At 48.6% G+C, this 26,402-nt stretch overlaps 1 protein-coding gene across 1 annotated transcript in view; it reads right to left on the bottom strand.

Annotated features, from left to right (window-relative positions):
• The window catches only part of LOC142588732 (uncharacterized), a 50,763-nt gene that overhangs the window by 21,855 nt on the left and 2,506 nt on the right, over nucleotides 1-26,402 (bottom strand). The window contains exons 3-6 of the mRNA XM_075700548.1: nucleotides 24,209-24,393; nucleotides 17,106-18,015; nucleotides 6,153-6,329; nucleotides 1,412-1,643 (exon numbers count right to left, since the gene is read on the bottom strand). Coding sequence (XP_075556663.1) covers nucleotides 1,412-1,643; nucleotides 6,153-6,329; nucleotides 17,106-18,015; nucleotides 24,209-24,393 — 1,504 coding nt within the window. The remainder of the gene's footprint in view (nucleotides 1-1,411; nucleotides 1,644-6,152; nucleotides 6,330-17,105; nucleotides 18,016-24,208; nucleotides 24,394-26,402) is intronic.

Below are 26,402 nucleotides of genomic sequence, written 5' to 3' on the forward strand. Positions count from 1 at the left end.
GACACAAACTGCTGCTGGCGGCGCCGCAAGGTGAATTGACGACGCAAGCAAATTACTACAGGTGGCGTTGCCAGGCGCGATGATGACGTTCCGATCATTACAAACTGTTATCGCTCCTTAGAACTGGAAGGGTCTTTCTGCTGGCATTGTTGACATGACTTGTCCGTCTTTACTCCAACAGCGTGTGACGGGTCCTTTTTCCAAATAGCTAACGATGCGTACATAATGTGGAACTTCTGTAACACGCACTCCTTTATGTAATAACCACTCCAGGGGGTCTTGAGCAATGAACTGAACAGTGCGCAATTACCATTTGTGCAAACTACTACAGCTATATCGTTCTGTCACGCGGCCACCTCACAGGCTGGTCGACCATGAGGCATAATTTCCTGAAAACACTCATGACATTTGCTCTTTTCATTGCTACCAAAACATCGTATTGCAATTACCACGTTTCCGGAGAGCGCGATCAACCGCGACAAAGTTTCGCATCAGTTGGTCCTGCAGCGCTCTTCCTCCAGGAAAGGTGCCGCATTGAGTGAACGCGCCCGAATACCTTGCCTTGACGTCACGGCCACTCGACTTACTTATTACTCGATGTGCATCAGAAGAAAACGTGCGCACAGAAAAATGTGGGATTTCACCTGGCACAGTGCGGCGTTTATCTCGTCTGCGAATTTCCCTGAAATATACAGTTTGGCGGGCTGGTCTCAAGTGTTTCCGAGGCTGTGGTGGCACTGCACGACGCAGTAGTACTGCCTTCCAGGCTTGCGCGATATCGAGGTCGCACTTTCCATTGCGGAAACGCAAGCCATGCACCAGCAGCATGCGTGCATAGGCCAAAGGGCACGCACGTGCTCCGATGATAGGGGCCGGACGCGACCGCAAGCTTTCGTATCTGGTCGCTAGTGGGATAAAACGGCACTTTGCACTGCGACGGAAACTTGAGCTTGTCTCAATTATTGCCGAGCACAAGACCTTCACACGCGACAAAGCTCGCGCGCGACTTTTTCCTTCGTCTGCGCCTCTTGTGAAGCCTACACCGTCATCTTCATGCAGCGAGAAATAGAAAGCAATCTCTAAAGACACGCTCTGCCTTAAAGCACGCGACGGAAGCACCCCGATGACGTCACAGGCGCCATGTATTGGGCGCCACTTATGGATAGATGCCTAGACAAAGGGAGATGTAGCATTTTTTTTTCAGAACCTGGCAATAAACAGTGTCGAGTGTTATATTGAACAGCCGCGGACCATAAAATGCGACCTTTCTGCGAAATTTGTGCAACAGGGCAGACGTAAGCGCAAAATCGCGTTTCTGATGCGCAGGCAAAATCGCATGTCTCACGGCTTCCCAAGTGCAGCGCTTGATGAGCAACTGCTTCGCGTCGTTTCTCGGGAGAGTAGTGCTCGCCTGTATATGGGTCTCAGGAGGTGCATGCCGTGACGTACTTCCTCAGTGCGCTTGATCTGCCGCATTTGAAAGAGCGTCGCGTTGAGCCTGAAGAGCGCGTCCAGCCGTGCGTCGCCGTAGAAGCTGCCTCCTTTCCTCTGCCACAAGCCGCACACGTGGCCGTAAAAGTCGGTGCACGGGTCCCTGGTGTAGTTGAGCAGGTTGTCCAGATACTCCTTGGCGTCCAAGCACTCTGCGCAAGCAAGGTCCGCCACCCGGAAAGCCTTTTCGCCTAATTTAAACAAACCTAAGTCTACCAGAAGCCTACAAGAAGTCTCAAGAGGACAGGTATGAAACGACGACTGGGCGCCTGCACTCGCGTCTCACATTGTTTCGAAGAACTTCTTTTGAGCGTAGCTTCCAAGGAAACCAGCCGCATGCTCAAAATAATGTATTATACACTATCTAGAGGTTTATCACGTCTTGCAGTGGCACTTATTCTTGCTCTAGGGAACGCACCCTTAAAGGGTGCGTTTCCTACGCACCCGTAACCCCGTACCCGCACCCGTAAACCCGTAACCCCGTAAACGCACCCGTAAAGGGTGAGTAGAAACCCACCCTTTACGCGAGTAGTTCGTTGCGTGCCATTCGCAAGAATAGAAAGGTTGAGTTCCGCTTAAGAAACCTCCTCAAAGATGCTGCTAGTGCATAAACTCCGCTGTTTTGTGCTGCCAAATCCGCAAGGACTTCCAAAGCGCGAGCCGTGGCCGGAACGCTTACGGGGTGGAGTGGCTTACGCTAGCAGGAAGCTCCCTCTGACAATATATATATATATATATATATATATATATATATATATATATATATATATATATATATATATATATACACATATATATAGGTCGTTCTGCACTTTTAGCAGCTGCGGTCATCCTCTTTTCCTGGACACGATTTTTATGTCTCAGGAAGCGATAGCGTTGAACCCCGGTTTTAGAAATCCTCGCTTCACGGTCTGTTTTCTTTACTTTACGAGCAAATTCGAGATCCCAAAATGTTTTCTTGAATGCGTTTAGTGTATCTACTAATTCAATCTTACAAAGATAAGTTGACCATCACTCCCGATTTTACAAATGACTTTGAAGAAAAGAGGTAGTTAAGTTGAATTCCTAAAATATCTGTGCTCATATGGTGACATGCAACTAGGGGCGAAGCAAAACAGCCCATAATCATAGATGGCTGTAAGCATGCGTTTTAGGAATGTTCCACGACGAAGTTAGGTCGTATATACACCCGCCGTGGTTGCTCAGTGGCTATGTTGTTGGGCTGCTGAGCACGAGGTCGCGGGATCGAATCCCGGCCACGGCGGCCGCATTTCGATGGGGGCGAAATGCGAAAACACCCGTGTACTTCGATTTAGGTGCACGTTAAAGAACACCAGGTGGTCGAAATATCCGGAGTCCTCCACTACGGCGTGCCTCATAATCAGAAAGTGGTTTTGGCACGTAAAACCCCATAATTATTATTATGGCAGCTTTCAACAGGCAGCTTTCAGGTTCCTGCGAACAGGCGCGCCCCGGTGGAGGACTCTCGCGAGCTACGAGACCTGCGTAACGTTCTCACTGAAAAGCCATAGGCAGGCCAAAATAAGACACGTTCGCTAATAAATTGGTAATTTAACCGATGCGTTCGAGTATGTTTTGATTTTGCGAAAGTTTGACGATTCCTCGTCGATTTCATAAAGTCCTGGCTCAACTGTGACACATGGGTCTGGCAAAGAGTGCCGCAGAGTAGATTGGCAGGCTATGTAGTTGGCGCTGCATTTTTCTGCGCAGCCGTTTTCAACCTGCAAGGAGCACATCCTGCTATTCCAAGTCGTGCCGCTGCTTGCTGTTCTCGTACATCCATAGTTTGAGTGCAGTCCGTGAGCGTATTCAGGTCAAATACAGGTTTCGCGGTATGATATTGCGCGTAAAACTGCGATGTTAATCACGATCAGCATGATATCCTTTGCTTATTTTCTTGCGGTCCAATTACTTTTCGGGCACCCATTAAATACGGTATTTCATTGTTCCGATTAAATTTGAGGGCCACTGCACTTATTCCTCACTTACTCGGTGCGGGGTTTCTTCGTTCCTCCTCCTTAGTTGTCGAGACTTGTCGCCTCGTAGCCACGGATGAAACTGGCACGCGTACAGCTGCTGCCGCTTTTACAAATAAATCGTTGCTATGCAACGTGACGTACAGCCAGTCGTCTAAAAGCGTTATCTACCACGAAAGATCGAAGGAAAGCAACGTTACCAGTATTCGCTCGCTCGGTGACTGCATCTGCGCCCAAATGGGTATAAAACACCTGGCTATTGCACTGAGGCATCCTGGTAAAATAAGTATTGGGTTTTACGTCCCGAAACCACGGTCTAATTATAAGGCACACCGTAACGGGAGACCCTGGAAATTTAGACCACCTGGGGTTCTTTAACGTGCACCTAAATCTAAGTACACGGGTGTTTCCACATTTCGCCCTTATTGAAATTTGGCCGCCGTGGCAGGGATTCGACCCCGTGACATCGTGCTTAGCAGCCCAACACCATAGCCACTAAGCAACCACGACCAGTGTACCGTGGTTCGAATCCCACCACAGGGTTTTTTTACCGCGATAACGTTAAGGGCTTCCTGTCGCAGAAACTCCGACGTCGGCGTCCCAAGTCCAGCGTCCACCGTCTTGACGACGCTAGACACACCACGCATACCCAGCCACGCAGACCCTCCGTGTAGCGCAAAGACGTTACTAAGTGAATTTGCCAAAGTGAAATGCTTGAGAAAATTGTAAAGTATGACTTACACACAACCTACAGACATGATCGCGTCGGGTTGCAATTTCACTATAAGAGAAAACATAATTCTGTTACGCAGAAACTCAAACACAAACACCTTTGCAGCGTTTCTACCTTTCACAGAGCCGCGCGCGCCCGGTTCCTTGCAACACCAACCAGATAGCGCTTGTCTCCGCGCATGTGCGGCCCACGCAAGAGGCCGCGTTTCTATCAGAAAGCTCGCCTTCGTGCATAGTGTCAGCTGCCAGCGTTTCCCGCTAAACATTACGTTTACCTAAGCTACAGTTGCCGAAGCGTGAGAAGCAGTCAGGGATCTTTGAAACGATATTGTGTTCCTCGCTTAAAGGCTAAGCTTAAGCGTCCTCCACATTTTTTTCTTGCTGATGAGGCCCCGCACAAGCCACACAGTAAGCTACGTACCACAATACATAGAGTTTCGCACAAAAATTATTAGCGGCAACTATGACGTCAGTGTCCACAGGAGTTGCAAGTATGGCGACTGAGACTTGGCTTTGCCTAAACTTCGTCCATTTGGTTACAGACGGTGTTGCGATTTTTCGCACCACAAATTTAGTATGCTCAAAAAAAAAATATATATATATATACGTACGCAAAAGTTGGCAGGGACTATGCACGTGGGCCGAAATGTATTTCCTTCCTGCGTTTACTGAACTGTCATTTCTCAGAAATTCAGCAAGGTAAATTAAAGAATAACATCGCAATATTACCTGAAGGATGAAATAAAGTATGTAATTCATTTCTTACCCCTATTTCCAACGATAGCTATTATCAGTGCCAGAGTTCCATGTAATAATTTCTGGAACTATTTAGAAATTGAGTTTACATTCTGTAGTTTTACGTATCAGTACTACACTGTAAAACAAAATTGCACCCTTTGGTCTGCATCTTGCCACACAACAATAAACGTCATCTGTCTTGCCCGCATTTCCTTTCATAAACGCTGCGAGCCCGGTTCTTCCCAGCAATGAACGGCATGCGCGTTACCAGCGTGACAAGCATTCCCGACAGGAAAGTAGCGGGCGCGGCGTTTTCAAGAAAGGCAACGCAAGCAAGGCAGATGATGATTACCGTTGTGTGGCAGATACCTTTGTCTGAGAGTGTACGACCTGAAACGCGCGCCGTAGTTGGGGGCTCTGGATTGCTGCAGTGTGTTTGGAAAGAGGCAAAGAATGCTTCGCATTGATGAAAATTCCGGCATAACCCATCGGATGACGATGACTGTCGGCGTTGATGCCATTAGCACTCTAGCAATGCAGCGACACACCTATAACCACCGCCGCAACGCTCTATGTAAAAGACGTGCACTGCAGTCGGACTCTTATCTCGCGCTTCGCTGTGGACACGCGGCGCTCTCTAGCGGCACGCGAGCAACCTACCGCGCGATGTCCCTCATTTTACGCGTATCCGAGACTGCCCCTGCGGCGTGCCGGTGCGCGCTACAGTCGGATATTAATAGAGAGTGTAATTTAGGGGACGCAAGCGGCTTGCGTACGCAAGAACTAGGGGCGACGGTACTGCGCATGCGCGGGCCCCTACGCCAGGGTCTGCGCATGCGCAGTACCGGCCCCCCTAGTTATGGCGTGCGCAAGCCGCTTGCGTCCCGTAAACTAAAATTCTGTAATTAATCCCTAATCCCAGGCGTTCGTGGCGCAGCGTGCTTTGCCGTCAAACTTTTGTGCTCGAGAAACCCGTGCGACGCGGGTTGGTTTCCACCCAGCGCCAGAGAAAATTAAAGGATTAGATTTGATTGAACCGCGGCGTAAGAAGATAGACAGACACCAAGTGGTCGATGTAGGCTAAGGCTGCTAATCGAAAAGGATACCAATGGCTAACAGGCCTGCTCACTATCGCAGACTAAGTTAGAGTTAATCGGGTACCAAGAAGCTTAAAGCTTATTCCCGTGGCCGCACCATCGGTGATGCATGCGATGGTCTCGGGTATGTTGGGGCCGCCGACGAAGAAAACGAAGATTAGGATGGCCACGAAGACGACGAGGAACCCGGTCACAGTCAACACCACGAACAGAGACATCTGGTCCTTGCTGCTCAGCGTGGTCTCCGAGCTGCTTTTAGACCCGCCGGTGCCTACTGTAATGTGTGCACGCACTGTTTTCAAACGTCACACCAGTGGCACCAGGCTGTTTCGTGCATATAAGAGCCTTCTACAATAAATGCTATAGGGAACTTGTGCGTTATCTACAGGAGCAACATGCGTGGCGATTCACCCAGCATCGGGTGCGCCAGCATGAGGTGCATCGAAGGCAGTACATGGATTGACCTAAACTTGGTCCTTGCGGTTTCAAGTGACATTGTGACTTTGCGATGTGATCATACTGTACGATATATTGCTGTATAAATGCAACAATCTGCAATGAATACGCATGTACACAGATGCCAATTGTCCTGCTGTGTTTAGAACATTATAAGTGTCTAGTAATTTAGAAAGATCAAGCGTAGGAAACGACGTTACAAAAAGGTTTGAAGCCACAAGCACAAAGACAAGACAAATTGAGGTATTAACCATCGTAGCTTAACGAACGCAGCGCCAGAGTTCCCTTTAATAGCAGTTGTTGTGCTAAACTTTCTGTGCGCCGTTTCTTTGGCGATTTGTCGAACTGCGTAAGCATGAAAATTTGTCCATGCGTAAAATGTATGTTAAAATGTAACGTTGGCATCATCTCAAAGGAGGGTCGCGATCTTGTAGCGATGTTTTTTTTTTCCGATTCCATTTCTTTTCGCACATTTCGCGCTTCGTCAGTCAACTGCAGAGCAACACTCCGCCCAAGTTTGCAGTAAACTTAGCCGGCCGCAAACTGTATATAATAACTATGCCATAGGACCGAGCGGAAAGCATCTTTAAAAAGCCGCGGCCTAGCACGCCACAACAAAAGAAACCCATACGGGTCCAGTGGAAAGGAAGTTTCACAGTTGAACTACGGATCCTCGTCCGAGGATTGGACCTGCCATCGCCGCATTTCCGGGGCAGTTGGCCTACCTCATGCTATCAGGGAATGAATGAATCTGTGGTTTTTATTGGCGCAAGGGCCAGGTATGGCCAAAGAGCGCCATACTTCGCAGTGGAGTGATGTATTGTATGAAGTTGATGTGCCATGGCTGTAAAGGGGCCTAAAATAGTCGCTGTAAAGTACGTAAAATCTACTTGTAATATCATTATGGCGATGATTAATGACGTGTGCCTTAAGCCTTATTGCACATTGCGACAAATGATATGATATACGCAACATGTCAGAGGCAAAGATTGGCCACAACACTACGACCTCATCAGAGCCCTTGAGACACAAGGGCCTGGAGGCATGTGCTATAAAATACTGCTGTCGCAGCGGCATCCTGTGGAGAGATGGAGCGCTACGAATGTATGGGAATAATAATATGTAGGACAACATCATTCAAGAAAGCCAGGACTGCTTTTGCGTTAAAAAGTGGTTCTTTGCCAAGAAACAGCCGAATGAAGTGGGGTGCAATAGCGGTATGCCAGAGGAAGATGTTTCTCTCTCTCAGCTTCGGCTTCCCGGCACTCCAGCAGGACGTGGAGGACGGTCAGCCTCTCCTCGCATCTACCACAGTTGAAGGTTCATTTCAAGAAAGTAGAAAATTATGAGTCCCAAATGTGTGTCCTGTTGTGAGATGACAGAATATGACATCTGTTCGCCGTGATTTTGTTACGGAGAGCCAAAAACCTAACTTTGGCTTTATGACCTGCAGCTTAGTATTTGTTTCCACGTCCCACAAGCGTTGCCAGTGCTTTCGCAGCTTCCTTCGTAAGAAAGGCCTCAGATATGTGGCAGCTGGGACAGCAACGGTAGATTTAATAGCTTCCGATGCAATTGATGTTGCCATCTCGTCCGCCAGAACATTACCCTCGATGCCCTATGCACAGGCACCCAGCATATAATGACATGCTGGTTGGATATATAAGCTTTACACAGGATGGAATAGACTTCATTGAGTACTGAATTTTTGTGCTTACAGAATGACATCAAGGTATTCACGACACTTAGGAAGTCTGTATATATAACTGCTTTTTGGAGTTTTGATTGGCTTGTATGCTTCACAGCCGACAATAGTGCGTAGGCCTCGACCGTAAATATACTTGTTTCCGGATGCAGTACATCGGATTCCGCGAAGGCTGGACCGACGGCTGCATAGGACACCCCGTCATTTGACTTCGAAGCGTCTGTGTAGAACTCTGCGCAGGAGTGCTTGTACTGTAGCTCTCGAAAGTGCATTCGGATTTCGACCTCTGGAGCGTGTTTTGTAACTTACCGAAACGATATGTCGCATTCTACCACCTGCCACTCCCAAAGAGGTAACAGCTTGGTTGGAGGCATTAAGCAATGCTCGAGGAGTGGGACATGCATTTCATTGCTAAGCTCCCTCACACGCAGCGAGAAAGGCTGTCTTACAGAAGGGCGACTACGGTAAAGTGTAGCACACGCCTCATCGTCAACGGTATAAAAACATGGATGTTCATGATTGGAGTGTATTTTGAGAAAATATGTTAGGCTGATGTAAGTTCTCTGAAAATGCAGTAACCTTTCATTTGGTTCTGCATATAAGCTTTCAATAGGGCTTGTCCTGAAAGCGCCAGTGGTTAAGCGGATACCTAGATGGTGCGCAGGATCTAGCATCTTTAGCGCGCTGGGAGCGGCAAAGTTATATACTACGGCGCCATAGTCTAATCGTGATCGAATTAGGCTTTTGTAAAGATCCATCAAACCCTTCCTGTCGCTACCCCATGTAGTATGGGATAGAAGTTTCAGTAAGTTCATTGTTTTTCGACATCTTTCTTTAATGTGTGAATTGAAAGTAAGCCCAGAGTCAAGTATAATACCTAAGAATTTATGCTCTTTGTTGACAGGTATTTGTTGTCCACGCAGTTCCGCACAAGAATCTGGAACCAGGCCTCTCTTTCTTGTAAATAGAATGCAAGTGCTTTTGTGGGGGTTGCTCTTAAAACCGTTTTTGTCTGCCCACTGGGACACCTTGTTCAAGCGCTGCTGTACCTGTCTCTCGTATACTACGAGGTTACAGGATTTGAAGCCTATTTGAATGTCGTCCGCGTAGACAGAATAAAATTTGGCCGGTAGTAGTGAAGCACGAAGTGCGTTCATCTTAACGATAAAGAGTGCAGCTGAGTACGCCTCCCTGGGCCACAACAGTTTGTTCTATAAAAGGTCGGTATAATTCGTTGCAGATTTTCACGCGGAAGATATGATTCGACAAATAGCTTTCTATTGCGCTTAACATATTTCCACGGATGCCCATTCCCGACAAGTCTCGCAGGATCCCGTAGCACCACGCTGTGTCGCACGCCTTCTCCATAGCGAGGAATATCCTTGAATGCGCACAAGGTGACCGGTTGTCGACCGTCCTTCTCTGAAGCCACACCGATAAGGATCGAGCATATTGTTGAGTTCAAGGAAATGTATGAGCCAACGATTAATCATTTTTTCAAAAAGCTTACACAGGCAACTTGTAAGTGCTATCGGGCGATAACTTACCGCCGAGGAAGGGGCTTTACCTTGCTTCAAAACAGGGACCACAATCGCAGCCCAAATAGTATTGAAAAGTGCGAGTAGTGTAACCCATGTGTCAATGTGCAAGTTTTTGATTATGTCATACATGACTCTGTCAGGTCCCGGCGCAGAGCGCTTGCGTGCGTTCAAGGCACCTCTCAACTCGGCAATACTGAAAGGCCGGTTATACGGTGCATTCTGTCTGCATTTACGTATGACTGGTTTACCTTCTTCTATTTGTTTGTGTTTAAGGAAGGATTGAGAATAGTGGATTGAGCTCGACACACGCTCAAAGTGCTCCCCAAGAAAGTCTGCTTGATCCTGCAAGGTGTTCCCTTGGTCGTTCACCAGAGGAGACAGGTTAATTTGCTGCCCTTTTAGCTTTTTGAGCTCATTCCATACTTTTCTCTCTTGGGTATACGAATTGATTCTCGAAAGAAACTTGTCCCAGCTTTCTCTCTTAGCCTGTCGTTGCGTGCGCCTTCCCTGCGATTGGACAAGGTCTTCTGCCGTTGGGTATCGGCACAGAATGTCTCATGCTTTCTTTTGCTTTTTCTGCGCTTGTCTGCAGTTATCATTCCACCAAGGAACTCCTCTTCGACGCGAACGACCTTTTGTTTGACGGATGAACTTTTCTAATGCGCCAATGATAGAGGCGGTAAAATATGATATGGCATGATGTATAGTAAGATTATTTATAAAATCTCGTGACAAATATGTGCATTCCTTAAAAGGTTCCCAGTCAGCTGAGGCCAGCTTCCAGCGAAGTACATGCGGAAGGAAGTCATGTTGTATTACTAAGTTTACAGCTACTGGAAAGTGACCACTTCCGGATGGATTTTAATTACACACCATTCTAAATCATGGAAGATAGTTGAAGAGCCGATCGACAGGTCTATTGGCGAGTATGAATTATGGTGAGGATTATAGTACATTGGTTCCTTCTTATTGAAGAGACAAACACCGGAGTTTAAAACGAAGTTTTCAATAAGCCGTCCTCTCGCGTCTCATCGGGAGTCTCCCCACATTGTGTAGTGTGCGTTAAAATCTCCCACGAGGCTCGGGAAGCTGATCAGTGAGGTTGTAGAGGACGGCTTTTTCGAGATGATGGTTAGGGGATATATAAATGGAACATACATTTACTAATTCATTAAGAAGAGTGGCCCGAACTGATACTGCCTCAAGGAGCGTCTGAAGGGCAATGGGTCGGCAAGCGACAGACTTGTCGGCTATTATTGCTACACTGCCGGAGGCGTTAGCCTCGTCGCGGTCTTTCCAGAAGATGGTGTATGTACGAAGAAAATTAGTGTTCGTAGGTTTCAGATGTGTCTCTTGAACACACGGCAGCTTTGCATTGTGTTTGTGTAGTAGCTCTGTAATGTCGTCGAAGTTACGAAGGAGTCCACTGGCATTCCACTGTTGTATCTGTGTCTCCGTTTTGATAAATGTGTTGTGTGCTGTGCGTTTAAAAGATAAGGATTAGCTCACGGGCCTTTCCCAGGCGCCGCGACGCGAGCTTTGTCCTTTTTGGAACGATCGAGAGAGGCTCGCCGCTCCTTAGGCGCTGGTGGCGCCGTCTGGCTGGTCGTTGTGTCCATTGCATCTTGCAAGGCGCTGGACACGCGCTTTTGCAAGCAATTTGTTTGCCGTGAAGGCCTCTTCTCGGTTGAGGAGCCCTTTGAGACCACCGGCCCGGAGGGCGATAGCCCCTTCTGTTGGGGCGGTGGAGCAGCACTAGCTGCAGAAGCCGCGGGGGCGGATGGCGTCACAGCCGCCTCTCTGCGTGAGGGTCGGACAGCCGCCGGGGGCCGTTGTGGCGCTGCCCCCTGACGCGCCACATCGGCAGAGCTGTTCCTAGGCAGGTATGAAACCCACCTGCGTGCTTTCTTGAACGATATATTCCCTTTTACTTTCAGGGTTGCTATTTCTTTGTCTTTCTTCCACGATGGACATGACCGCGAGCACGCGGCGTGCTCCCCATCGCAGTTCACACAGTGGAGAAAGTTTTGACATGATTAAGAGGTGTTCGTTAGCACTGCATTTCGAACACGTCCGAGGGCCTTGGCAGTTCGGTCAACTGGGGTCGAATCGCTGGCACTTAAAGCATCCTAGAGGATTTGGGATCTACGGTCTGACTTGTATTTTCACATACCCTGTCTCGATAGTGTCGGGCAGGTTGCTTGAGCCTAACGTCAGCATTAGGTGCTTGGTATCAATTTCTTTTTCGTCAGGCCTCATTTTAATTATTTTGACGCTGTTCACGTTCTGATCATTCCAACACTCTAGAAGTTCGGCTTCAGACAATTCTAACAGATCAGCATTGGAGACAACGCCGCGGGAAGTATTCATAGTGCGGTGTGGGGTCAGTGTTACTGGGACACCCCCAAAAGATACAAGTTTGGGCAGTTTTTCATGTTGTTTCTGATCTCGGAGCTCTAGAAGGAGATCATCACTTGCCATTTTCGATGCTTTGTAACCGGGATCGAAATTTTCCGTCATATATTTCGAGACGACGAAGAGCGAGATCATTCTCACCGTCTTTCTAGGTTTGTCAGAGTGGATTACGTGAAAGCCGGGAAAGGTCTGTGTACGGTTGCTGAAAAACTTAGAGACATCTTCGGTGGGCCCTCGTTTCTGAGGGCGATCAGGAAGTGGGTGAAACAAGTTTCCATGAAAAGGCATAAAAATTCAGCAACAACGCCGACCGCCCACCACGGAGCCTAACGAACGGACGCGGCAGAGCTTGCATACAAGTCTGCACGACGCCAGTCGTACCCCATCACTATAACCAAGTATGGTGTACCCAAGGTAGGTTAGCCACACTGGATTAACCCTTGCCGCCAAAGAGAAAGGAAGTAAATGGAAAAGAGAAGATGACAGGAAAGGCCGAAAAGTGACAGAGAGAGACGAAGACTTGAGGAGAGAGAGACAGGAAAAGGCGACAGCCGATTTCCTCTAGATGTGTCAGTCTGGAGGTGCCGTCTATGTGAAGCACAGGCCGAAAAGATGTGTTGCCTCCGGCGAGGGGCCTTGAAGGTCCAAACACCCAGCATCGGCTCAAGCCCCAGGGTCCCCTTTTCCCTAGACACGGCTAAGCAGCGTACGGCTACACGCGGGCGGGTCCAACCCTAGTGTGATCGGGTACGTGGTGTCGCAACACATCAAACACCTGCTCACGCAGAAGCCCCTGCGGGGGTGCTAACAGGGAGCCTAGCATATGGTAAGACGAGAATGAACAGGGTTTGGCTATGCCTGACACTTTCAAATGCCTCCATGTTGTCTAATAGGTCATTCTGTCATCTTTGTTTGGCTCCTGGTGGGGCCTATAAGCTTCCTTTGCTCAAATCGCGCCGTCTTGTCGAATTGGCAATCCTGTCATTTTGGTTGACTTATGGCGTTGCCAAGCTTTCTCTGATCAGTTCAAATTTTGTCATTTTGTCCAAATGGCCTTGCTGGTATCTTTCATTGGCGGCTGCAAGGGCCAAGCTATGTCTAATCGGCTCAACTTGCGCCATGTTGTGGAATTCTGCCATGTTGGCGTCCTGAGCCCATCGCAAAAGGGGCAGCTGGACCGTGAGCCACTCGAAGATGGCAAGATTGTGAACTCGACCATATGGCCGGATTTGACCGTGTGCAGCCGGGAGGATAGATCCAAAGAACTAGGAGAGAACATCGCGCAACGCGGCTGAAGCCACACGTACAAAATAAGAGATCGGTCGTCAGAATGCGCGGTATGTTCTAGTGTTTTCAACTCTGCAGGCCAAGCTATACGGCAGTGCGGCCGAGCAAGTGGGCATCAATTAAAAAATACCATTAACCAAACGTTCCCCGCCAATACGATGAGTTTACAAGGTTAAGTTGTCGCGCCGATACTGCTAGGGAAAACGTGAAGGGAATGACTTCACGGAGGATGCGACTTGCCAAGGCTCTCTGCGTTACGTAACGCTCTTTCCTACTTTGTTTCCTCACTCCATAGTCTTCAAAAGGGCAACCCATGGGGCTACGAGACCTGGCCCAGGAGCTGCACGTTCTGAGTAATGCGTGACTTCCAATGTGCGGTAACGGCTTTTTTTTGTTCAGCTTCAGTATGAAAAACGTCTGCTTTTGCGAGCCTTTCGTGACTCATTCAACGGTTTTCCAAGCGGGGAATCTTGCACGGAGGCTGCTTTAGAGCTACACTGTCAGCAACTAGAGTCTGTATGCGACCCGGAATATCGTTACCATTCACATATAGGCAGCTGCTAGAAAGCGTTATACCGCCGTTACCCGAGAAGTTTCAAAGCATCTCGAACTAAGTATAGTTTTCAAAAGATGAAGGCCCACAGAGACTGCACACTAATGGAGAAAGAACAATGACCATGAGAAGGTACTACTTGCAACTGTTTATTGAGGTCGAAAGCGGCTAAATATATAGCCATGGGGAGAGGAGGGAAGAAAAAGAGGGAGCACTGACCATGTGAATGCGCACACGCGAGAACACAGAAAATGTATAGCAATGGAATCACAAGGTTAACCAAAATCTAATACCTATCTAAAACGCGCTTTCATTTCTGTAAATGTTCAGGGACAGGGTGCTGACCCAGGCGTTCCCTCTTTTCTTAATCTGGTTGGCCTCCAATAGTCTGGTTGGCCTCCAATAGTCCATGCGTCACAGTATCTTTTCTTTTAAACATGATTGTTGCATAATGAAGCATTGCTTCACATGTTTGCTTATTCTCATTCCCGCAGGCCTTGCAATGAAGCGGCAACTTTGAGGCACTCCCATTTTTTAACGAAAGTTTGTGCTTTTCGAGAACGGATGCGATGACTTCGGTCCAATCCCGAATATCGCACCGGTGAAGCGGCGGCGAAACGTCAACGAGTTGCAGAAGATCCGGAATTACGAGCTCGCGTTACCGAGCAAAAGCGTGTGCAACCAGACGCGTCGAGGTCGAGGTTTACAGAGGTGAAGACGCGCTGGACGAAGATTTGCCCTGTGTACTTGTGCCATCGGACGACGACGAGGAAAGAAATTACTGATAGTTAAAATAAAAGAACAAGACATTATACATACTTTAGTGACCGAGTGTTCGTTGCTCTGTGGAGGGCTAACGACGACACCAAGCAGAAAACTTGACCGAGGCTGGAAGCATAACCATGCAGAAAACTTGGTCGAGTCTCCAAGCATAACCAAGCATAAACGTACACGAACCAAGAATAACCTAGGCGGGGCCATCAGCTTCGCTGTTTGCCCAGTCCTCGCACCACTAGTGCGAAGCTGCCCCTATTTATTTTCACAAAATCAAATTGAATGGGTCTCAGCGATGCAGGTTCTACAGTTTCATTAGAAATGTTAGATTGGTGAATGTTGGTACCATAGAATTGCGCTAATTTACCAAGATTAATTGCAATCAAGCAAATCGTGAGATTTAGAACGCCGTAAATACATAATCAGACCAACCAAGATATTGGAAATTTGGGCTTGTTTGTCCGTAATCTTCGGGTGGCATACCGCAGAGGCCGAAACGACCACAAAGAGAAGGACAAGACGATACACAAAGCGCAAACTACAAAGAAAGGTTTATTTTTCCAGAGCACAATTATGTGCGCTCATACAGAGCCGGCCACCACGAATGCGCAGATGATTACCTCCTAAGAAATATAAGTTCCTTATAGGAAAGTTTCAGAGATTCGGTGCTTATGCACTTAGGACCTAATCTTAAAATAGTGTTACGGTGCATTTGGGCAGGACCGTGCGCGCCAGAGGGAGACAAAGAGGAAGTGGTAAACCGTCTCCTGGAGCTCTGAGACGTGCACCAGCCTGCGCGCTTAGCAGTTACCTGCACCATGTAAATAGTTGTACACACATTTGTGCATCGGGCTTCCTCTTCGTAACATTGATTCGTAACAACGTCCTCTGAGGTAACTCCAAAGTGCTTTCCGAGACGTTTAAAGTAGCAAAAGCTGCGCATCCTGGATTCAAACTGTGCACCTACAGATTGCTAGCCAGAAGGGTTACCTCTAACCAAACCACCCACACCACCAGGGGACTTCAATACAGCACCTTAGGGGTGCAGTAGCGCCTCTCGCTGCTCTAATAGGCTGACGCCACGCTGTTAAGCGGTTCAGTTTGTCTATAAATCGGCGCCAAGGTGAAACAATTTAAGTAAAGCTAGCAGTAAAGTGTGAAAGGCGGGAAGGAGAGACGAGAAAAAAAAGTTGTGCATTTCTCCTTTACGACCGGGGTGCGCCAATTCCACAATGAGTGTTCTGCTCTTATCGGCAGAAGACCCCTCTGCATGCACGCGCGAATGTTTATCGCAAACGATAACTGCAATAAATAGTGCAACCTTACTGCGCATAATAAAGCGTCGGCCCCAGTGAAACACCAGCCGAAAACTTGCGCCTGAAGAACTATGGTTGGCTGACACGTTATGACTCGCTGACGATTGGCAGATGCCCTATAAAACAGCACCGAGCTGAAACAACGTAAACGAAGTCAGTCGTAAAAAAGCGAAAGGAGGGGTAGCAAGTGCATGAAAAAGTGTCTTTCCACTTCACCGCCACCATGTATACGTGGAGTAGCATGTCGGCATTCATAGCCGACCATGACCATATGACGTGTTTAAGAAATGACTTTGGCGCAAACACCTGGGAAATGTGCACTTATGGTTTTATACTTTCTTGAAATCTTTTCATGCCCAAACACTCTTATATTGTGCGAGGTGTATGTTTCATAGAAACACTCTTTTACCACCCTGACATTAATGAAATGGTGCAGTAAGGGTTTTCTGCTAGGAAGGTATCCATTTTCAATATCTTCAGAGAAAATAAGGGCGACAAAAGGAGGTTTCGACATCCAATTCACCGTCGAGGGTGTATTTTTCCCTAGTGTGTACTTTAATTCCTGTAGGAACCACAAAGAAAATTAATGTGGGAAATAACAATTCCAGTGATTCTGCTCCGACAATATATGTAGGCTTGTTGCCGCAGAGCATTGGCTTTTCCGAAGGTTCCGGAAATGTCCCCACATTGTGGCGCACTACGGCTAGGTCCTTGTCCATACCTCTCTAGGCTGTGCATTCCAAGGCTGCCTACATTGCTTGGGGGGCGTGAAAAGAGCATTCGAATAATCTGCCATCGCAATTTCCACACTTAAATATATGAAAAATAAATAAATTATCATCTCACAAGCATTCTACAATATGCACAGTTCGATAATGTACAGCGGCATTTCTCTATTTTATTGTTCTCATGCACCGAATACGCATTTGTGACGTCACAAAACAAAACTAGAAAGGCCGAAGAGGTGGACTCCGTCTAGAAAATGGTCTTCAAGACCACTCACCCGGCTTCAAGGACTTGCGGAACTTGGCCAGGGCCGCCGCCACCATCGACCTGCGCTTTCTGTGATGGCGCTTGCTGACAGCCTCCGCCTCACCGTTTTTCCCGCCTGCGACGCCGTCGGCGGCAGCCGAGGTAGCCACGCGACCGTGCGCCTTACTCTTGCCGCGCTTCTCCGAGGTCGGGAGGGAGCCAGCCGTGCGAGGACTGGTCCCGCTAATAACGGCAGTGCTCGGTCCCCTCGTCTTTGGACTCGCGACGCCCTTGCTGGGACTTATGACGCCCTTGCTGGGACTTATGACGCCCTTGCTGGGACTTATGACGCCCTTGCTGGGACTTATGACGCCCTTGCTGGGACTTATGACGCCCTTGCTGGGACTTATGACGCCCTTGCTGGGACTTATGACGCCCTTGCTGGGACTTATGACGCCCTTGCTGGGACTGACGACGCCCTTGCTGGGACTGACGACGCCACGGTCCTTGGCACTCGCGACAGGGCTGCGCGGACTTGCCGCGCCGCTGCTCAAATTCGCGGTCCCCTGCGGCGTTCCGACGGGCTCTGGCTTCGAGTTCGGCATGGCGGACTTCGCGACGGCGGGCCTCGGGCTGGACGTTGGTGAACCCAATTCCTCGGGTTCAGGGTCAGTGCCGCCGGCTTTGGTGGGTTTCGGTCTCACAGCGGTGGCCCTTCCTCTGGCGACACCGGCGTCCGGTTTCTGGCTGGCGACGTTGCCCTTGGGCTTGAGCTTAGGCCTAGCACCCTTCAGGTTCGCCACCGCGATCCCCGGGCTCGCGGCGTCCAACTTCGCCTTGCTAGGACTGCCGACTTTGGGTTGTTGGAGGGGGCTCGACCAAGCCGGGGCCTTCGGCAGAGCGTTACTGGCAGCGCTTCCAAAAGCATCGACCCGGTATTCCTGCATCGCCATGCACGCGGACGTGCGAGAAACCTTTACTCCTAGAGGCCCCGATTCATCCGTTTATTTTATTTATTTATTGTGCACTCAGCAAACTCGTTTCGGCAAACTCGTGCCAAGCAATAAACGTTCCATGAGGGTGTTGCGGAGAGGCAACCTACTTTGTATAGTTGACTGTCCTCTTCAGCAACTCAGAGTATATTTTGCTATGAAGTTTAATTATTTGCAGAAAACTAATGAATGTTTGCAGTATTGCTTTAAACGCAAAATTTTCGAAACAGTACTTCCAGAGCCCTTTGTTACATAATTGGTTTAAATGATGATGGCTGCTGTTGTAATTTTTCTAAGCTTCAATAAAGTGCTCGAGATTAGAAAATGCACATTAGAGGCCTCAAACAGGCTGCCAACGAATTATCGATGCTGAACGCACACCGAAGACATGAACAGGCCTTGAGCAGCGGAGATTAATCGAATACATTGGTATTGGCTTTCGCTAAGTAATAGAGGGACGGGAGTCAGGGGATATGCGATATATAAGGCATGGAAATTCCTGAATTGAACGCGAAAGCGTTAAGAGCCCTGTCTCGCAGAAAGTATAACGTTGGCGTCCAGCGTCCAGCGTCGACCGTCGTCTCGAGAAATAATCATTGCGGTCCACTCATACCCGACCACGCAGGCTCTCCGTGTAGCGCAAACGAGTTACTGAACTAATCGGCTTTCGCAAAGTAAGATGCGCCAGAAAAATCGTAAAGTACGACTTACACACAAGCTGCAGACATGATAGCCTCGGCCTGTAATGTGAATATATGAGAAATGATAATTCTGTTACGCGGAAACTCAAATACACACCGCTTTTTACGCGATAGTGTTCTCCAGCTGCCATTTGAAGCCTGTCTTAGTAGGAGCGGAGGTGGGAGGGGGTGGGGTATTTGCACGCCATCAAAAAAAAAAAAAAAATGACCACAAAGCTGGCCTGCGTGCATAGGGTCCACCGCCAGCGTTTCCCAGTAAACATTACGGTTACATAAGCTGCAGCTGCCGGGAAGCGTGAGAAGCAGTCAGGGATCTTTGAATACTAACGCGTCCCACTCTTAAAGACGAAGCCTGTGGGTCCTCAATTTTTTTTTGCTGTTGTTGACAGACAGCGTAACGGGCGAGGTAGTTCTGGCTGTGGATGGCGACGTATCGAGGATGTCAGTGGTGGCCATCGACTATCGTTGTTTGTTTGCTTTTTTTTTTCGGAGCCTATTCATGCGTTCGGTCTGCGTGCTGCTTCGAACATTCGTTGGCAGCCTGTTTGAGATCCGCAATGTCGCTGCGCGCAAGCGCGTAGTCACGTGGAACATCTTCGAATATTGCGCACTTTATTTGCAGCCAAGAAAAAATTAAATCCACAGCAGCTATCCTCACGGAAAGTAATTATTTGGATATTTCCCAAAAGGGGCTCTAACAACTTCACCACTGAAAATATCGCGTTTAAAGCAATATTGTAAAACTTTGTTATTAATTTTCGGTAACTAATTACCTTAGTTCATAGTAAAATATACCCTGAGTTGCACAAGAGGAAAGCGAGAACTACTAAGCTGCTCGAATTTCCCTAGTGCACACGTCGATCTGTTAATGCTTCCACGGCATGAGTTAGATAAAACATGGATAGGAACGTAGCAGATTTGTCATATGCACTTGAAACCCGATTACATACGGTTACATAGTACGCGACCCTTAACTAGCGACATATTTGCGCAAAATGAATTCCTTTAAAGAAAACACATTCGATCAACCGAAATTTTAACATCCCATACCTAGTATATTAGACCGCATAAAATATTCTTTTTTTTGCATATGCTTTTCGAACTTGTCTTTATCGTGTGGGCCAGGATGCTCGGCAGCATGTTCGGGTGTAACCAAGTGTAGTGTGCAATACGGCGCATAACGCAATAGCGAAAACAGAGCATTTCAGCCACGGCGGGAAGCTTCTCGTAATAACCGTTTGTTGTATACGTCTTCGGACTTATCGAATTACTTGATAGACCGAACCTTTGGTACATTTCACTGTAATCAGGTTTGATTGCACATATTGATAAGGAGCCCACCTGGTGCCACCATGTTCTACACTGCACTGCAGATGGCATTTCCCACATAAAGTAAATAAACTCACTGAAGATCCATGAGGTTCCCGAACACTTGTGTCACAGCCGAAAAAAAAGTACTGCATGAAAATCGGTACAAATGAAACATGAACAGGTCAGCGCTAAATTTATCGCGTTCAGTTGTTCCCGCTTCCGTCGCTTGACGAGTTTTTCGCATTTCGACCCCACGAAAATGCGGCAGCCACGGCCGGCAATCGAACCAGCGACCTCGTGTTCGGCCGCGTGACGTCATAGGTACGTATGAAAGTAGTTGGTTGATTAAAGCACGCGTTATTAGGTTTTTTGTATCTGACGTCATATCTGCGGACCAGAGACGTGTAGCGGTGTGGAATTGAACCCTCGATTGATGATTTCGCCGTCTGCCACTTCATCGTTTTCCGTTCGCCTTTCATTTGTCCACGAATGTACGCGTCGATGGTGGCACGTGGCAAGGCACCCTGACGTGCTTAAACATTTCTAAGATTCAAATTCCGGTTAGAAAGATATCCACGTGAACACCTCCATATTCAGCATGGACTGTTGTGGGGTCCAGCTATAAATCGAGAGAAAGCAGCCTTCATACTCAAGCATACTTTCCGTTTCTAGGGGGGGGTCAGCCTTTGAAAAAGCACATGCCACTTCCCACTCAATGCTGGGCGAACCTTTCCTCCAAGTTTGACGATTTTTAGAATTAAAATGGTGGTTTGCCAAGAAGCTGCGAGGACTATAACTGGAGTGTAGAAGAAACAACGGCCGAGATAGGCTACAGTGCCCGCGATCATTGGCGTCATGCAAGTATAATCCCATTTCTTGAATAGCCATTGCACACAGCCGCACACACACAAAAAAATATGTATATGTAAGTGCTTCAGATTACACATTCACCGTGTCGTTAAACAGATCAAGATCATGGCGCACTGCTGACGACAAGCCCATCTGTTTTCACTGCTGTCGAATCGGGCACATTTCTCGGCACTGTCGCAGTCGCTGGACTTCCCCGACCCGGTCTGCTTATACTGCCTACTCTCGCCGCTCAGGTGGCCCTTCTCGTACCTATGCCGCACGCTCCGATAATGCCGCCACTGATTCTCCTGCACCGAACCGACCCTATTCTCATTCACCTTCGCCCCAATGACGACAATCTCGCTCTTTCCAGCCCCGTCGCTCCTTTTCGCCGACTCCCTTCGGACGCCGCTCCCAGCCGGAAAACTAGACGATGCAGTACCTCGAGGTGACGCTGCATTGCTCCCTACGCCGCCAAATCCTCTACTAACGTTGCGCACTCATATGAACCTTCTTGACGTGCAAGTCGACGGTGTTTCTGTATCTGCTCTTATAGACAATGGGGCGCATTTGTCGGTAATGAGCGCTGACTATCGTAACCGGCTCAAGAAAATAATCACGCCCGCCACGACGCCTGTTGTCCGTGTCGCCGATGGCGGAACAGCCCCCGTAATTGGTATGTGTACCGCCCGCGTCTCCTTCGCCGATCGCTCCACAATCGTGCTATTCACAGTCATCGCCCACTGTCTCCACGACATCATCCTCGGCTTATACTTCCTCTCCGCACATTCTGCTCTCATCGATTGTTCCGTCAGCACTCTCAGCCTTGACCTGCCTGTTCTGGATGCCGCTGAACCACACCCCAGTCGCCTCAGTTCCGTCGACTTCGTTCGCTTGCCACCATCGGCACTGACTTACGTTGACTTAGTGTCATCCCCACCAGTGCCCGATGGTTACTACATCGCGGCTCCTATGCAAGACGTCCTACTTACACACGGGATCACAGTACCTCACACCGTTTAATTGCGTCTACCTGCCAGTGGTCAATTTTGGCTTGACGACACAAGTGCTGCCACGCGGGATGTCTCTGACCCAGCTTTGCTCATTCGAGGGCCACTCAATAGCATCTATTGCAGTAGACGACAATTCAGCCGATCCTCCTCTACCATCGCAGTCGGCAACTTGTACCATCGCCGACTTACAGAATATGATTGCGCCCGACATGCCGTGCGAGCACGCTCGTGAGGTCGACCCCGTTCTGTTTTCCTACCAGGATATTTTTTACTTTAACGATCGTCCTTTGGCCCAAACTACAGCTGCTAAACATAGCATTAATACCGGCGATGCCCCTCCTATTCATCGCCGCCCGTATCGAGTGTCACCAGCTGAGCGTCAAGTTATTCACGCCGAAGTTCGCAAAATGCTTGCCAAGAAAATTATTGAACCATCATATAGTCCATGGGCGTCACCTGCAGTACTGGTAAAAAAGAAGGATGGCTCATGGCGCTTTTGCGTGGATTATCGGCACCTTAACAGGGTTACCAAAAAGAACGTGTATGCCCTACCTCGGATTGATGACGCCCTTCACTGCCTCCACGGTGCTCGCTACTTCTCCTCTATTGACCTTCACTCCGGCTACTGGCAGATTGCCGTGGACGATCTCGACCGCGAGAAGACTGCTTTTGTAACACCCGACGGTCTTTATCAATTCAAAGTGATGCCGTTCGGTCTATGTAACACTCCTGCCACTTTTGAACGCATGATGGACTCCCTTCTTCATGGTTTCAAATGGTCCACGTGCCTGTGCTACTTGGATGACGTTATAGTATTCTCCCCAACGTTCGCTACGCACCTCGAGTGCCTTTTGGCAGTCCTGGACGTTTTTTCGTCGAGCCGGTCTGCAACCGAAGGCATCGAAGTGCCAATTCGGCCATCGCCATATTACCGTCCTTGGGCATCTCGTTGACGCGAACAGAGTGCAACCGGACCCAGGCAAGATCCATGGTGTTACGCACTTCCCTGTTCCGGATTGTGTCAAGGATGTGCGCAGCTTCATCGGCCTTTGTTCGTACTTGCGCCGTTTCGTGAAAAATTTCGCGGTCATAGCGCGACCACTAACCGAGCTTTTGAAGAAAGACGCCCCTTTCCAGTGGGGCGATAACGAGGCCTCTGCATTCTCGCATCTAATCGACTGTCTCACAACGCCCCCCGTTCTGGTCGATTTCGATCCTTCTGCGCCCACCGAAGTCCGCGCTGATGCCAGCGGTCACGGAATTGGCGCAGTACTGGCACAACGCCAGCGTGGCAACGACCGTGTTATCGCTTACGCCAGCAGGCTCCTCTCACCCTCCGAGCGCAGCTATTCCATCGCTGAGCGTGAGTGTCTGGCCCTAGTTTGGGCGGTTGCGAAATTCCGCTCATAGTTATATGGCCGACCCTTTTCTGTTGTCACAGACCACCACGCGTTTCGCTGGTTATGCTCACTGAATGATCCTACAGGAAGACTTGGGCACTGGGCCTTACGCCTCCAAGAATATTCGTATACTGTCACCTATAAATCTGGCCGACTACACAAGGACGCTGACTGCCTGTCTCGCTACCCGGTAGACGAGCCTGACAACGCCGACAGTAGTAGCGCCTACGGCATTTTCTCTGTGTCTTCCTTCGCTAACATCACCGATGAGCATTACCGAGACCTATCGCTGCGAGCACTCATCGAGCGTCTGCGCTCTACACCTACCGACGCATCCGATCGCCGATATGTCCTTCAGTGGGGCATTCTGTATCGAAGAACTTCCTCCCTGACGGCTCTGATCTTCTTCTTGTCGTGCCAAAACATCTACGACAGACTGTGCTCTTTGAGGTGCATGACGCACCCGCTGCAGGACATCTTGGGGTAACCCGCACGTACGACCGCGTCCGCCGCCGCTTCTAGTGGCCTGGTCTCGCTCGCTCCGTCCGTCGCTATGTTGCTGCCTGTGATCCCTGCCAGTGTCGGAAAACACCTCAGATGCTACCTCCCGGTCATCTCCAGTCAACCACCGTCCCTGTGGAACCATTCTTTCGTATTGGATTAGACCTCCTCGGTCCCTTTCCCACGTCGTCCTCTGGGAACAAATGGGTAGCCGTCGCAACTGATTACGCCACCCGATACGCTATCACGCGGGCTCTCCGTACCAGTTGCGCCACTAACGTCGCGGACTTTCTCTTGCGTCTTCGTACGTAACAATATCTACCGCGGCGGGTTAAAGGAGACGAGAAAATAAATGTTGTAAGCGTACGCTAATAGGGGTCTTGGGGGCCGTCTCCTGCTGGGTGAGGTCTTCCGCGACGTTCCTTCTCTGCCCGGGGGTAGGCCGTGTGCCTGGGCCGTTCGAGCCGACGCCATCCCCATTGCGGCCAGAATTGGTACCTGCTTTGGCACCGAGTGCTCCAGCGCCGCCAGCCTTGCCCTCTGTGCCACGGCCTGTGCGGTTTAACAGCAATCCTACAGTTAGAACCACATTTCGCATCAGGAAAAGGCACGCGCCCATTAAATAAGACTCCATACCTGCGCAGAAAACGCGAGCGGATCGTCGAGTTTCGTGCAAAAATCTTAATAGAGGGAATTCTGACAATACCATCATTCAGTTACCAGGGCAACGATGGTTAGTAGGTTTATTTGCCCAATCTCATTGCTTGTGGCATAGATTTTGTTGTAGATTATTTAGAGTACCAATTATTAATAAAAAATTTCTACACTAATATAGTAGTTTACAAAAATATTATTTAATTCTTTATTTTTTTGTACATTGTACAATGGACCGAAAAAAAGGTAAATAGGTTGTCCTAATTTTTCCTGATGTAGAAGGGTTGTTTCAGCATTAGAGAGTTAACATGGGCTCTTCGGTACCCGCTAAAACACCTAGAAAAAGAGTGCAGCTATAGTTTAGAAATGTGGTGAAGCTTGGAAACGAGAGCATTGAATTTAAACTTTCGTGCAGGTTTAGTTAAGCCCCCATACGAGCTAGTCAGAATATTGAAAATTACCTTACAAAATTGAAAACATTTATTGCAGCGCCTTCATCAGAGGAGTTCGCCCTCAATCACAAGGCGGGAGATAGGTCTATATATGGACCGGTCTATATAAGACCGATATATATAGATATATATATATAAGACCGGTCTATATATATGGACCGGTCGATATATAGAACGGTCTATATATGGACTGGTTTATATATGGCGCCGCGCATGGCGTCGCTTTCAATCGGCGCCGTCACTTCGGTAAGTTCTGTCATACGCTCCGATTGACGAAACTTCGAGTTCGACTTCACAGTCAGTAGCTGCACCCGGCACGTTCGGACGTCCACGCAAGTACGCGAACGAGGCCGAGGCACGGGATGCAAGAAATGATACAAGACAACGCGAAAACGGTATCATTACGTTTAGTAAAATGAGTCGTAATCGGGAAGATGTCACAATGCCTTCGCATTCATACACGCAGGGATACCTAAATGACCTTGACTTGTTTTTGAACCACTCAAGGAGTTTAATGTCTGAAAGTGACACTGCCGCTACAAGAGACTCCCTATGGAGGGCTACCATTGAACTTTGCTTACTTGTGATTCTTTAACGAGCTCTAAAATCATGCTACAGGAATTTCTTATTACTGTTTTCTTTTGCAACTGCTCCCTTCGAAATGGGGCTGCCACGGCCGGGAGGCGAACCTGCGACCTCGTGCTCAACGACGGAGCAGCACAGCTACTGATTCACCGCGATGGGTGCTACAAGTTTCTCACCAGCCAAGCACGAACAGGCACGCTACGCTTGAAAGAAGAAACTGCTCTTAGCTCGCCCCAAACCCGGAGGCACACACAGGTTTGTGTTGCGTAGTTAATTTATGTTACTGCAACGGTAGCTAAAATAAAGGCACAAATAAATACAAAGATGTGCCACATTGGTAAATTGCGCTTCTAGGTCGGCAATTATGTATTACCCTGACAACAGGCATAATGTCGCGGAATGGGAGCGACAAGGAGCAGATCAGCAAAAAATAATTTCCTGCAGAAACCATCTCACGAATACTGCTGACGTTATATTTATTACTGTCTATTTGACGACCCACCGTAATGCTGAAGTCACTCTTACACTTTGTAGTGGGGAATCTTTCGCCTAGATGTTAATCGCACTGACACACCCGCTGGCCTCAGCGCCGCTATAGTCTACAGCGTCGCTACACCTTGAAACGCCACAAAAAAATTCACTAAACACGGCCTCCCAACCGCAGCAAGTTATGTCCTACTGGCACTGTGGAAATGGGTTTAAGCATATCTGATTTCTAACTAACTACGGCGTTATTCCGCAGGGGCCTTTTTCAAGCGTTACGTTTAATTGTCATTGACATCTAGAAAAGCGCGGGTTCTCGCTTTCATCAGTCAAATGATGAAATTTCATTTTTCATTTCGTAAGCGAGGCCCACCATTTAGGGGCTAT

Source organism: Dermacentor variabilis, chromosome 7 (assembly GCF_050947875.1).
Source record: "Dermacentor variabilis isolate Ectoservices chromosome 7, ASM5094787v1, whole genome shotgun sequence".
Classification (NCBI taxonomy): Eukaryota; Metazoa; Arthropoda; class Arachnida; order Ixodida; family Ixodidae; genus Dermacentor; species Dermacentor variabilis.